This window comes from Macrobrachium rosenbergii, chromosome 48 (assembly GCF_040412425.1).
Source record: "Macrobrachium rosenbergii isolate ZJJX-2024 chromosome 48, ASM4041242v1, whole genome shotgun sequence".
Lineage (NCBI taxonomy): Eukaryota > Metazoa > Arthropoda > Malacostraca > Decapoda > Palaemonidae > Macrobrachium > Macrobrachium rosenbergii.
Window position 1 is genome coordinate 9,229,717 of NC_089788.1, and position 15,785 is coordinate 9,245,501.

General features: G+C 35.9%; 1 protein-coding gene across 2 annotated transcripts in view; it reads right to left on the reverse strand.

Annotated features, from left to right (window-relative positions):
- The window catches only part of LOC136831246 (1-phosphatidylinositol 4,5-bisphosphate phosphodiesterase epsilon-1-like), a 417,095-nt gene that overhangs the window by 287,714 nt on the left and 113,596 nt on the right, over nt 1–15,785 (reverse strand). For both annotated transcript variants that reach the window (XM_067091301.1, XM_067091300.1), the window contains exons 11-12: nt 10,848–10,956; nt 1,557–1,704 (exon numbers count right to left, since the gene is read on the reverse strand). In XM_067091301.1, coding sequence (XP_066947402.1) covers nt 1,557–1,704; nt 10,848–10,956 — 257 coding nt within the window. The remainder of the gene's footprint in view (nt 1–1,556; nt 1,705–10,847; nt 10,957–15,785) is intronic.

The following is a 15,785-nucleotide window of genomic DNA, read 5'->3' on the forward strand; positions in this document are numbered from 1 at the left end:
AACACTGTATTAACAGCCAATACAAGTAAATAAAGGAAGGTGAGATTAATGTTTAAATCCTGTCCAACGAATAAAGAACGATAAAAGTATATACTATATATATATATATATATATATATATATATATATATATATATATATATATATATATATATATATATATATATATATATATATATATATATATATATATATATATATATATATATTTTCATCGCCTCAAAACCCCGTGTGACACAAAGGGCCTCCGTGAAAATTCCGCCATTCATATCTTTACTACTGACGCTATCAAGTTCTATTCTCCACGGGATGTGCTAAGGTCACATTCAAGCCATCTCCATCTAACCTTCACCTTTATCTATTCACAAATGGAACTACCATAATTTCCCTTATGATATAATTTCTAGCTTTATCCTGCCGTCTGGCTTCTAATAATCTTCAAGTTTTATTGTCAAATCGACAAAATTTATGAGATATACAGTTTCGCTGTCATACTATGATTCATGTAAGCATAGATTGATTGCTTGATTGAATATAGAATTTAGGCCAAAGGCCAAGCACTGGAACCTATGAAGTCATTCAGCGCTGAAACCGAAATTGACAGTAAAAGGTTGGAAAGGTGTAACAGGAGGAAAACCTCGCAGTTGCACTATGAAACAATTGTTAGGAGAGGGTGGAAAGTAAGATGGAAGAAAGAGAATATGAAAGGATGCACAGTAAAAGAAACGAAAGGGGTTGCAGCTAGGGGCTGAAGGGACGCTGCAAAGAATCTTAAGTAATGCCTACAGTGCACCGCATGAGATGCACTTACTGCATTAACCCCCCACCCCCATGTCAATATAAAATAATAGGTCATACAAATTTATTGTTTTCCAAATCTTATTCAGACTGCCCATTGTTTGATCTGCTTTTTTTAGTCTTTCACCGCATTCCAACTCAGGATAACTTGTGAAGGATATCGTAGTTTCTAAATATCAGAAAGATTTAACCTCATCAATTCTCTCTCCATCTAATATTATTTCGTCCCCTTGTGCTTACTCGTCATTACCTCCGTTTTCTATCTCTTTTAAATATTAACTGCATTGCCATGGTGACGGAAGACATTACAGGTCAGCTGACGCTATCAAAAGCCTTCTTGTAAACAACTAAAATCACCAGAAGTATGTCTTAATACAAATTTCTGATCTGGGGAAACTCATGCTTCTTCTAAAACCACCCAGTCATCCCTAAGCCTTTTATTCATTTCTTTCTCCAGAATACTGAGAGTAAGTATACCGAATACTTTCACTACAACCGACGCATTCGTAATACTTCAATAGTTACCACAATAATCAGGTCTCCTTTCTGCTTAAATTATAAAACAAAAACTGGCAAAAACTAACAGTTAATAAATTTAAATCCTGAAATAAAAAACACACACTGCTCTTGACCACAAATCAGTAAATCACAAACCAGAAGACACCAATGTCTTGACACGACAAATCTAAAACCATCAAAAACCATATTAGTGAATTGAAACCCAGAATAAAACAAATCATTGCTCGGGACGATCTTACCGGATCGTGGGTGGTGTCAAGAGCCGCGACCAAGAGGCGTAGCCTGTTCTCCTCCACGAGCTGCGTCTGTATGGCTGGACAGTGCGTCATGAAGAGCAGGACTCTGGCACTGAGGATCTGGAGGCAGTGCGAGCGACAGGACCGCAATCTGGAAAGGGGAGAAACAGGTTAAAAAAAATAAGGAAAAAAAATTTTTTTTTTTAGAACACAACGTGCTTGGAATAATTATTTTTTTTAATAATTCTAAGTATACATAAGACTCAAGTTGCTGTAATGGGTTTATTTTCAGGCCATTATGTTATGAAGGAATCGGGGTGAAATGGAAAGGGAATGGGAGGGAGTGTTTTTTAAAAATCAAACCAATGGAAAAATGCAATACGAAACCTACTATGAAACATGATATGAAAGGGGCACTAAAAGAAAGGCCAAACATTATATATATATATATATATATATATATATATATATATATATATATATATATATATATATATATATATATATATATATATATATATATATATATATATATATATATATATATATATATATATATATATATATATATATATATAAACTTGTTTTGAATAATTGTAAGAAACAATCAAGGGTTCGTATTCGTGTACATATATATATATATGTATTATATATATGTATTATATATATATATATATATATATATATATATATATATATATATATATATATATATATATATATATATAAACGTTTTGAATAATTACAAAAACAAAACCATGAATTCGTATTTGCAATGATGTTTCCTTGGACGCTTGCAAAACCTCAAAAAAATATATCAGCTAAACAATAACTTTAGCCAAATTTAGATACTTTACAATCCGGCACGCACTGAGCGATCTGGACTGGCTATGAGACGCAACATATTAAAACAGGCTGGCCTAGAATCCACTAAGGGGATTAGGCCCCAAGTAAGTTCAGAGTGGATTCATCCTCCTTGAGTTTCTTATACGGCGGATCTGGGGATTAGTTTGTCAATTATCCCTCGAGAGCTGCTCAAGTTGCGGAAATAGCAGATCTTTCAGTTATTATTGTTTTGCATATTCCTAGGAAGCGTGAACTTTGCACGTTCATTTGCATGTGGTGTCTGAGGAATTTAAGCAGATTCTGTAAAGGTATATCCAATGTTCAATTAATTATGACACTGGTCTGCTTATATATATATTTCTTATTCATTTCTCAAATGTGGACTACTACTCAGACTGTACTGTTTTTAATGTGTTTAACACTGTTAATCGTTATTTTGCTGTACGATTTTCTGGGAGAAAAAAAAAGATATGGAAGGCGCTCTGTCATTCGTTAATTTCTTATGAAAAAAATAAAATGAGGATCACGTTCTGCTTTAGAATCAAACTCTCGATTTCATGAAAGTGAAGTACAGCAGAAGCTACTGAAACAAATCATTTGGGTGGTATATGCAAAGAACGAAAAATGACGAGAACGAATGCTGAGTTGGCACAATGCCAATGAGCCTATTTGTTGTATGCAACATGAGTGCTGTGGAAGTGTTCTGCAACAGGATTTAATCTTTGGTTTAACAGCCAAATAACAAGAAATTATCTTAACAGCACAGTCGCGATCGTGGAGGCATACATAAACAGACATTATATATATATACTCGTATATATATATATATATATATATATATATATATATATATATATATATTTATATACGAGTATATATATGTCTGTATATATCGTACATATGTACATTATATTATATATATATATATATATATATACAGAGAGAGAGAGAGAGAGAGAGAGAGAGAGAGAGAGAGAGAGAGAGAGAGAGAGAGAGAGAGAGAGAGAGACGCACATGCAATACCCAGCATTAATACACAAGCCTGAAGCTCAACCTGGATCCCGCTTCTGCTACCTCAGTCTGGCGAAATTAGACAAACCTAATGAATTTTCCTTGAACCAATAAAGATTCTCAAACAACTGGCTTTCCTATATATCGCAACCCCTCGGCTCAATTTCACCTTTCCTCCTTCTCCTCCCGTCTAAGGTAGCCAATTTTTCTCCCCAATCCCTCATCATCACTTCCTCGCTTCTCCACTTCTTCATAATCCCAATCCTCCTCCTCCTCCTCCTCCTCCTCCTCTCGTCTTTACCTGGGAACCCCCCTGCCTCCTCCTCCCCCACCTCCTCCTTTCGTCTTTACCTGGGTACTAACCTGCTCCCCCTCCCAACCCGCCTTAAACATCGTAAATATTAATCATATTTGCCGTTGTTTCCCAGAGCTTGATTGCCATGAAGAACCCCGATTCATTATGCATGATGAATAAACATTCATCTGGCCTAGAAGCCACGAAGAAGTGAATGCAGCGTGCCGCTGCGAAGCATACGCAAGTCTCACAACACAAACAAAAATAGACAATGTTTAGATACTTCTGGTATTCTGCGGAAATGCATATTCATCAGCGAGCTGTGTAAATGAACAAATACAAACAAGCAGAGATTAAAGTATATGTTATATTTTACAAATAAAAAAGGGTGATGTTAGAATATGGAAGATTTTTGGGCCTACGAGTAATCAAAATAAATCTACTGCGTACAAGACTCAAGAACATACAGTATGTTGATTAAGTGTGGGTCAAATTTTTACTTAAACACACCAGCCTAAGATAACTCGAATGTAAGTACAGCTACGTGATATTCTTTGATTATATCTCTGTCGGAGTACAAATGAAAAGAGAAATGCATTACAGGGGCTACTCAAAGAAAAAGACCTACTGCTATAATGGCCATCTTCAATGCAACAACGGCATGTCACTCCAGTTCAAGTTAAGTATATCTTAGTTTAACCAGACCACTGAGCTGATTAACAGCTCTCTTACAGCTGGCCCGAAGGATTAGACTTATTTTACGTGGCTAAGAACCAATTGGCTACCTAGCAACGGGACCTACAGCTTATTGTGGAATCCGAACCACATTATAGCGAGAAATGAATTTCTATCACCAGAAATAAATTCCTCTTATTCTTCATTGGCCGGTCGGAGATTCGAACTCGCGGCCAACATAGTGGTAGCTGAGAACGGAACCCGCTCGCTCAACGAAGAACTCACTCCAGTTCAGCAAATGATAGTTATAATATTACTATTTTTAGAGTGGCAACGTTATAATTCACTTAGCCCCATGGACTACCATTTAGCAGGGAATCCGAAACGCCACATCAAGATAGCATTCACGAGATGGCTTCAACTTCTGCTTTTCATGAAATGTCTTGGTTTAATTCGGACGATAATTATAAGAGACAAATAGAGGTGAATAATTCCAGAACCCCGGAGAGGGGTAGTGCCGTCAGTGCACCTCACGGGGTGCACTGTAGGCATTATAAAGGTTCTTTGTAGCGTCCCTTCGGCCCCTACCTGCAACCCCTTTCATTCCCTTTACTGTACCTCCATTCATATTATCTTTCTTCCATCTTGGTGTTCACCCTCTCGTAACAATTATTCATATTGCAACTGCGAGGTTTTCCTCCTGTTACACCTTTCAGACCTACCTACTCTCATTTTCCTTTCCAGCGCTGATTGACCCTGTAGGTCCCAGTGCTTGGCCCTCGGCCTAAACTCTCTTAGTCCATCCATCCGATAATTCGAGAAAACTTTGTCAATTATAAATAAATGAATAAATAAATAACTGATCAACAGCTTAAGAAAATACGAAGATTCAGAATCTTTCGTAATAGGACCATTAAATATTCAATTATAAAAAACTCAGACCATTAGAGAAAAAATATCTCTTTCCATGAGACTCATAACCAATTTTTCATTAACGACAATCTCCGGCGAGGCTCGGGTGCCAGACGAGAAAATGAAAAGACGATATTAAAATTATTACTCAACGCACCCATGGTCTCACGGAACAAACAAAATAGTCATTACAGAGGCTAAGGAGATTGCCACTGAAACACGAAAAATACATATGAGGGAATAAAGAAACAATTATACATGAGAAATAAGAAAAGAAGTAAACAACTTTTGTTTAGGGCTTTCAGTAATATGCAGCCTCCTAGACCCAAGATTAAAATAAGCACTGCGCATTTGAAGGAAAAGAAATGAAACCTGGGTATGTCACGAAGATTTTAGAAAAGGTTAACAATATACTGTATATATATATATGTGTGTATATATATATATATATATATATATATATATATATATATATATATATATATATATATATATATACGAGTATATATGTGTGTGTGTGATATATATATATATATATATATATATATATATATATATATATATATATATATATATATATATATATATATATATATATGGTGTGTGTGTGTGTGTGTGTGTGTGAGTGTGTGTGTGTGTGTGTGCAAAATCGTATACTATATAGTTAGCTCTTTATGTCACTGCTAGTATTTGTCACACTAAAACTTGCTGCAGCGGACGAAGGCTCACTTAACGGGCCCAACCAATATCTGTTTATTCATAGACACTCGTTTGAAAAGATGAGCCGAAAGTCTGGAGAACGAACGAAAGAGGTGTCAGGATAATGGAAGAAAATTAAGAGGCACTGATGACAAACACTCTGACGAGGTTAGAAAATTGATTGTCTAACGAGATTACGGAATTATAGTTCAGAGAGGTTCGAAAATTTAAAGAAAATTGCAATAAATTACAATTAAATAAGTTTACCGTGGCTCAAGAATAATTAGTCAATACTGAAGAATGATCCTTAAGAATAAGATGTACCACACAGAAAAGTTGATACAACATTTTCGACATCATAAATGACAAAATTTTAAAGGGGAATCGTAAGGAATTGAAAAGAGAATAAAGACAAAATGGGTCAATAGTAAGCGAATAATTGGGGCGAGTGGAAAATAGAAGAGAATTGGACAAAAAAAAAATATATATATCAAAAAATTAAAAAGAGACAAGTAAGAATTTTAAACATCAGAACAAAGAAACGGAATCGAGTCACGAAATGGAGAAACGAAGAAATAATTACCTAATTCTAAGAAAAGCTAAAGCTCCGGATAAGATCGAACAAGGAAAAAATGGAACTGGAGGGAAAAGTGTGCGAATAGAGAGTGAGAATTAAATAGGAAAAAATACTGAGCAATTAGGCAGACAAGAGGCACCAACTCCAACAAACTTGGAATTACTCCAAGAGAAGAAAATCAAGTTAGAAAACTTGCAGGAGCTTCGACGAAAAATGAGGTTGAATAAGATTAGAAAGTGCGACATAATTAGGTAAGAATCTTAACGCTTTGGTCGTATATGGAAGGATAATATGTCAGATAATATAGTTGCTTTTGAAAAACTAAAAGACTATCAATGCAGCATATCAGTAAAAAATGTATCAGTAATTTTACTATTCACTCGAAGTATTCCCAGCCCCGCCCCCTTTTTTTTTTTTTTTTTTTTTTTTTTTTTTTTACATAATTTGCCACATTTTATATGATTCCCAAAATTTTGGCCTGGTTTTTAGTCTCCAGACATGATATTCTCTCTCTCTCTCTCTCTCTCTCTCTCTCTCTCTCTCTCTCTCTCTATCTCTCTCATACAACGTTACATTCTGCTAAAATTCTTGGGGCCTACCTCATTTTAATTTTCCCGTAAAATTCCCACCTTCCGACACTCCCTTTAAAATTTTGGTGAAATTACTGCCTCTCACTAATTAAATGATTTTAATTTTCTGTTAGATTCCCACCCTGCGGAACTCCATTTCTGCGCTTCATTCTCGTTTCCCTTTTCACTAATTTCGTGAGCATTTGCTAACCCCTCACCTATTTCTTAGACCATTCCTCCCTACTTTTGTAACTATATATTTCCCTATTGTCTCCCCTACTAATCCTAATTCCTTCCCTAGCATCAACTGCTGATGCAAATGAACGCTGCATTTGTGACAGCTTCTTTCTCAAGCTGAAAGAAGAGTCCCCCCCCCCGCGATTTTGTAACTTGGTCGGAGTCCAATTAGCAACGGCTCTTTCTGAATGGGTTGGGAATTAAAAGGGTGCCTCGACCTTCTTTCCACTTTCCACAAAAGTTTTGATTGTAACATCTCGCCTTCATCCCAGATGTTCCACAGACGTCGGATATAGAGCCTTTATTGGCGGCCATTATCGTTTACAAGTTCCCCTCTTTTTTTTTTTTTTGTCACTCATTAAGCATTATAATTCATTCTGTAGTTCTTCCGGGCAGACTTCCCCCTAAACATTTCAAGATTCTTCACATTCTCAAATAAAAGGAGAAGAGAGAGAAAATGTTAGTTGGGATACGTTTTACTTGTGTGCCAGTTTTAATATTCAACACTGGATTATTATAGACCCGAAAGGCTAATGCCTATCCATCTCTACGTGTCTGTATATTTACCTATCTATCTTTCTATTTATACATGCATACATACATATACAATATATATATATATATATATATATATATATATATATATATATATATATATATATATATATACATATACATATATATATATATATATATATATATATATATATATATATATATATATATATATATATATATATATATATATATAGAGAGAGAGAGAGAGAGAGAGAGAGAGAGAGAGAGAGAGAGAATTTTTATCACAACACCGTGACATTTTATATGCACAAACACTGAGTTACAAATATCATTCCATATCCAATTCGCTCTACCTCGGAAATAACACCGAAGGAGAATTATAATCAATAAGTGAGAGTTACCTGATAGACTCGATCCACCGACAAGAGCAAGAGAGAGAGAGAGAGAGAGAGAGAGAGAGAGAGAGAGAGAGAGAGAGAGAGAGAGAGAGAGAGAGAGAGAGAGAGAGAGAGACTTTTAACTGAATTGAATTGTACGTTCTATTATCTTTCTTATAAAGATTAAGGCCAATTCCTTCTCTGGCTGGAATGCTCTTTACGTTTAACCAAACGAATAATAAGTCGACTACTATCTATAACGACTCGACTACTATCTATAACGACTCGACTACTATCTAGTACGACATGCTGAGGGGGCTTCAGGAAATTACTCTCTCTCTCAATTAAAAACAACGGAAAAGAGGCGGCAACTCAAGTGTACACAACACTTAAATTAAACCGACTGTCAGCAACATACGGAAACCTAAATTTGCTGTAGAAGTTCAAGGTTCAGCATTTCCCTATGTACACGCGCCAAGTACTGAACTTGAAGCAAAACATGGATAGATGCTTGGTATCTTTCTTTTATATAAAATAAAAAAAATAAAAAATTGCCGCTCGTGAAGGCATGAGAGGTGGGGAGGGAGAGAGGTTGGAACGATCTGTGTCAGTTTCAATAAAATTCCACTACGCCTTCCTTGATCTAAGCTGTATATGATAAACCTAACAGTTAGACGACTGTGGTGAGCTGCTGCCAAATTAAGCTTTGTATCCATGAAAATTAACCCAATAGATTTGCTGAGAACCGTAAGTTTACACCATCTGCCATCACCTTCTCTAAGGAAAAAGGCGTCTCTAATGGATAGATGACAGGAAATAGGTAACCTACCAGAAAGGAAGAGCCTTACTATACAGATAGGGAACTAGTGTGGGTAAGATAGGAGTGAATGGTGTAGTATGCGCAAGGGGTTCGACGAGCTGTGGGTGAGCTTTCTCTGTAGGTGTATGAAGCAGCTTATGGTGTGAAAGTTTTACTACACTGGGAGTAGTTCCTCATTGGACGGGTTGGTACCGTTCTCAGGTAGCACTATGCTGGCCCCGCGTTCGATTCTTCGATCGGACAATGAAGAATTAGAGTAATTTATTTCTGGTGATACAAATTCATTTCTCGCTATAATGTGGTTTGGATTCCACAATATGCTGTAGGTCCCGTTGCTAGGTAACCAACTGGTTCTTAGCCCCGTAAAATAAATCTAATCCTTCGGGCCAGCCCTATGAGAGCTGGTAATCAGCTCAATGGTCTGGTTAAACTAAGGTATACTTAACTGTTTTACACTGGAAGTTCATCCACTATTCGGCAGTTAAAGCATGAATGTGGCAGTGACCGTTGTGTGGTTTTCTCTATGTTTTGTAAAGCCATCCCCTCTGAGGGAAATTGATTATGATGAAACGCAAACACACACATGAACACACACACACAGAGGCCTGTGAAATTCTACCACCAACGTCATCACTGTGCTTTGTCTTCCACAAATTTCCACTCATCCCCAGCCTCCCATCTCATCGCGCTTAGCTGATTATGTCTGGGTCTGCCAAGGAGTTCTGCTAAGACTTTCAAGTACTATTCTACAGGGATTGTGCGAAGGACATGTCCAAACCATCTCCAGATCCCTTACACACACACACACACACACACACACACATATATATATATATATATATATATATATATATATATATATTATATATATATTACTGTATATGTATATATATATATATATATATATACAGTATATATATATATATATATATATATATATATATATATATATATATATATATATATATATATACATACACGTGTATCTCATCCATACATACATTATATATACATATATATATATATATATATATATATATATATATATATATATATATATATATATATATGTGTGTGTGTGTGTGTGTATGTGTGTATCGTTCGAGGCCTTTTCCTTCCCTGCTCATTTCCAAAATCCTTCCTACTAGAACCACTTACTAAAGTTTAAATAGCATTCATTCCCCACCTAAAATCATTTGAAACGACCAGATATAACAGTTACATAACGGCCTTGTTTACTCTGCTTCAGCGGCGAAGCTCCGGCTTGTCATTTCTAATCCCGGCTAAAACTCTCATCAACATTAACTCTACTTTGTTATATTTTCAATAAAAGTTTCAGTACTGTATGCTACGACAGATAATTCCGGCCTAGTTGAGCTTACAAGAAACAAAGCTCTCAAAAATATTATCAACGTATTCTAAAGCTTACTGGTTCTCTACGTCGACGGGAGATGAAACTTTCTCCTATATAAAAGTTCCAGATATATTTGGTCAATAAACTTGGACACATTCAAGAAAAATTAGAGACATACCTTCAAAAGCAGACATGAGAAAGAAGTAAGTTATTCCAGAAAAGAATAAACTATACCTGACAAATACATGAAGCCACATAACTGAAAGTTTAAAGACCTACACGGGGTTTTCCAAAAGCAAAAAAAAAAAAAAAAAAAAAAAAAAAAAAAAATCGATGCTGATGACAAACTTGGGTGACAATGACCTGACCTCGGATATAAAAATTAAAGTAAAGGGCCACTCACCTCAGACTTGGTTGGCACTGCTGTTTGGCACCCACGGTCCTCTTGTGAAGCGTAATCGCGTTATGCATAACGTTTAGAATGGAGACCGCAGAAATGTTCGCTAGAGTACCTGGTGAAGGGGTAAAAAAAGATAGTTATTAAAACGTTCTTAAAAATGCTTCTACTTGACACATTAAACTGGGAGATGGAAATTTAAACAAATGAACTGTTCATAAAAGTAAATGCAACAAAATAAATGGGATCTAAAACAACAAATAAACAAGAAGTTGAAATTATAGCAAACACCAGCATAAAATGTTCCTTAATACATCTCCAATATACTCTGAGAGACTCTACTGAAACATTAAATATCAAAGTTCAGAATCTTGTTTCCATTATTCCACTTTGGTACGGGTGCTGAAATCTATCTTGGAAAACCCATACAAAACACTGGGACAGTCTCAGCATAAAACGGTTGGCGTTAATTCATACAGAATAGATACTTCACTCCAGACAATTCCTCCAGGCATATGGACGCTCGTTCAGCCTTCCTCAGAGAGCCATTGAAATAATGGCTCTTTGAGGTCTATATTTTTCCTTTTTGGAGCAAGAGTTACAACTTAGTCTTGGAAAAACTATCCCTCAACATTATTTCCACATACTCGTATACCAAGTATATCGTTCAAAACGTTACACTAGCTGTGTGGAGATATGTCAAGCCTTATTTAAAACATTTTCATTTATCAAGAGGATATGTTTGGAAAAGTTGTTCTCGAGAATTAATGAAGAAAATTTTTCATTCACAGAAATCGCCAAACTTAAATCCAAAACTTTGGTTTATTAAGTAGTGTGTGTCAAGGTAGCTTTCTTAAAAGATTATATAAGCTCTTCAGCGCCAAGTGCTACAGTACATGTCATGCTTCCAGCTTTCAGAGAAATTGTGGGGAAATAGCGCACTCAAGGGTCAATCACATTGGTTCTTTTGCCTTCCCTTCTGCTTACCGACTCTGGGATATAATATTCCTAATATTTATATGATTTGTGACTTTTCTCCTGCATACCCTGTGTAGAGCAATTGTATACTGAAATATAAAATTTAGTCCAAGGGCCAAGCGCTGGAACCAATGAGGTCATTCAGTACTAAAAGGGAAATTGAAAGTAAAGGAGGTTTGAAAGGTGTAACAGGAGGAAAACCTCGCAGCTGCAATATAAAACAATTGTTTTAAGGTGATGGTGGAAAGTAAGCTGGAAAAGAATATGGACGGAGGTATAATAAGAGGAATGAAAGGGGTTGCAGCTAGGGGCCGAAGCGATGCTGCAAAGAACCTTACGTAATGTCTACAGTGCACCGCGTGAGGCGCATTGATGGCAGTACCCCACTACAGAAAGCACTTATATAAAGATTATAATTACCACTGACTTTGTTTACTAATACTTTCACTGATCCACTGAAATAAATATTCAGTAACCATAGATAAAAATTATTTTGTGGGTGAATGCTTCATTCATCACAGAAATGGCGGGCTCCAGAATTTACGCAAATAATTCTAAGGGAAAATATTGCAAAATTACTTCAGTTATTGCACTAATGGCAATGAATGTTCGTGGGGACGGTTCTGCATATATTGCTTTTGCTTTTCTCATTAAAATATATCACGAATGGGAAAAGCATCAGTCGAAAAATATTTGAATGTAACAATTATACGGAATTCTCTCTCTCTCTCTCTCTCTCTCTCTCTCTCTCTCTCTCTCTCTCTCTCTCTCTCTCTCTCTCTCTCTTACTTACACAAACACACACACATTATATACTGTATATATATATAATTATATATATATATATATATATATATATATATATATATATATATATATATATATATATATATATATACTGATGCTTGATAAAATGTTACTTACGATTTATGAAGGGCTACTAATTTATTTGGTTGTTCAGTGAAACTAAACCAGGGATCCTACATTTTTCATTGTTCACTGGTTACCTCAAGCTTCCTTCCTGATGTTTTAAAGTTGGAAGACAAATTTACTTCACGTGCCTACACACACACACACACACATACAGAGAGAGAGAGAGAGAGAGAGAGAGAGAGAGAGAGAGAGAGAGAGAGAGAGAGAGAGAGAGAGAGAGAACACTCCTAAGAATACTGTTTAGTTTTATAAATAGAACTGGAGAGAGAGAGAGAGAGAGAGAGAGAGAGAGAGAGAGAGAGAGAGAGAGAGAGAGAGAGAGAGAGAGAGGTCACTCCTAAGAATACTGTTTAGTTTTATAAACAGAACTGAGAGAGAGAGAGAGAGAGAGAGAGAGAGAGAGAGAGAGAGAGAGAGAGAGAGAGAGAGTTTGGGCAATATTCGTTTTTAGAGAGAGAGAGAGATGCGGTCATTGTACAATAAGCAACATTTTTTAATTCTGCTCTATTCTCTCTCATCATGTAGTGTATAACCATCTGCCTGGTTTGATGAACCAGAGAGAGAGAGAGAGAGAGAGAGAGAGAGAGAGAGAGAGAGAGAGAGAGAGAGAGAGAGTAGAATAAAATTGCCTTCGTCTTCACATTATCAAATCTATCCGAAGAGAGCATTAGGACTTCAACTCAAAGAAAGACATAAAAAAAACAACAGTAAGAAGGCTTCGTGAAAACTCTCAGATTTATGGAATCGAAATCTACCGTAGTACTTTTAAAAACATCCCGAGAAAACAGAAGCTATTAACAACGACTTAACGGCTTCCGCACCTATGACTCCCGCGGGCTTATAACAGAGCAGTACGACACGTGTATCTCAATCAAGACGAGAGAATTAAAGCTGGAATACTGGAATATGTGCATTCGTGGAAACTACTAACCGAACACTTGAGGAGTATCGGTAGAATGTTTAAGTTCATTCCACGGATTACGAGAAGACTGACCGCCCGGTGTGAAACTCTGGACTCAGACCATCCAACCGGACAGATTATGGAAGAGGATATTGGGCTCAAACAAGAGAACATATCAGCCGTAGAATAGAATAGAATGTAGAATTTAGGGCCAAGCGCTGGGACCTATAAGGTCATTCAACGCTGTAACAGGAGGAAAACCTCACAGTTGCACTATGAAACAATTGTAATAGAGGTTGGAAAGTCAGATGAAGAAGGAATATGAACGGAGAGTGCAATAAAAGGAATGACTAACAGCAGCTATAAGGGCCGAAAGGACGCTGCAAAGACCCCTAGGTAATGCCTACAGTAGACCACGTGAGGTGCACTGACGGCACTAACCCCTTACAGGGTATACTTAACCTTAAAAGGCACCCATAAAAATATAATGAAATATATGTATATGCATAGGTGTCCCTCAAAGGACTGCTCTCATTCAGTGACCTTTTCTTGTTTATCACATACACAATTATACATACACATACACATACATACATAACACGTACACATACACGCACACACATAATACATATATGTGTATGTATGTATACATGTAAATGGAACTAATGAACATATGAGCACGTGTTTCACAAATAAATTTCTGACACATCGGAGTTGAACCGTCTCCCAAATGAATGGCCAGGGCGCTACCGATTGACCTGTGCCTGTCAATTGGTAGCATCCTGGCCTTTCATTTGAGAGCTTGGGATTCGACCTGATGTGAGTCAGAAACCTATATATATATATATATATATATATATATATATATATATATATATACATATATATAAATTATATATATATATATATATATATATATATATATATATATATATATATATATATATATATATATATATATATATATATATTATATATATATATATATATATATATATAATATATATATATATATATATATATATATATATATATATATATATATATATATATATATATATATATATATATACAAGGATGAAAGCGCAGTATAGTTTGAACAGAGTAATAGTTAAAAAAAGGCCGTTGAGAGAGAGAGAGAGAGAGAGAGAGAGAGAGAGAGAGAGAGAGAGAGAGAGAGAGAGAGAGAGAGAGAGAGAGAGAGACTGGGTAGTACAAGAGCAAAAAATAATAATAATAATAATAATAATAATAATAATAATAATAATAATAATAATAATAATAAATTAGGGGAGAGAGACTGGGCAGTACAAGAACAAATAAATAAATAAATAAATAAATAAATCAGGAGAGGGAGACTGGGGGGTACAAGAGAAAAAAAAAAATAGGCGAGTCTGGGCAGTACAAGAGCAAAAAAAAAATAAATAAATAAATCAGGAGAGAGACTGGGCAGTACAAGAGAAAAAAAAATAGGAGAGAGAGACTGGGCAGGACGAGAACAAAAAAGAAAAAGAAAAAACAAATTAGGGTAAATGACAATACTACGAACTAAACCAAACACGAAAAAAGTAGATGACATCAATAACATACAAAACAAACCAGCACTCTGTTGTACAATAATAAAAAAAATTAAACGTATATTAAAATTCCTGCAAAAGGGAAATAAAAGAATAATCAAACCATCAATAACGAAGAAAAATATAACGACAACAGTGAAGAGAGGAATGACAACAATATCACGAAAACAAAAACAAAAAAAGGGCGACGCTAACAACACAAAACGGCAAAAACGAGCACCGCCAACAAAACCCCAAATATCGACAGGGGCTGGTCACCATGACGAAAGAAAAGTAAAAGGAGAGAGAAAAGAGAGAGAAAAGAAAGAGGAGAGAAGAGAGAAGAGTGTAACATGATTGAAGCCCAAAATGACCTATGACCTTTAACGGGACGAACGATGCACAACACAGCAACCAGGAAGAGAATGGAAGCGGATGGGGGAACGTGGATGGGGTTGATAGGGAAGGGTGGGGAGAAAAACGGGGCTTAAGGAGGGGTGGGGAGAAAATGGGGGTTAAGGAGGGTGGGGAGAAAAGGGAGGGAGGTGATAAGGAAGGGTGGAGGAAAGGGGTTGA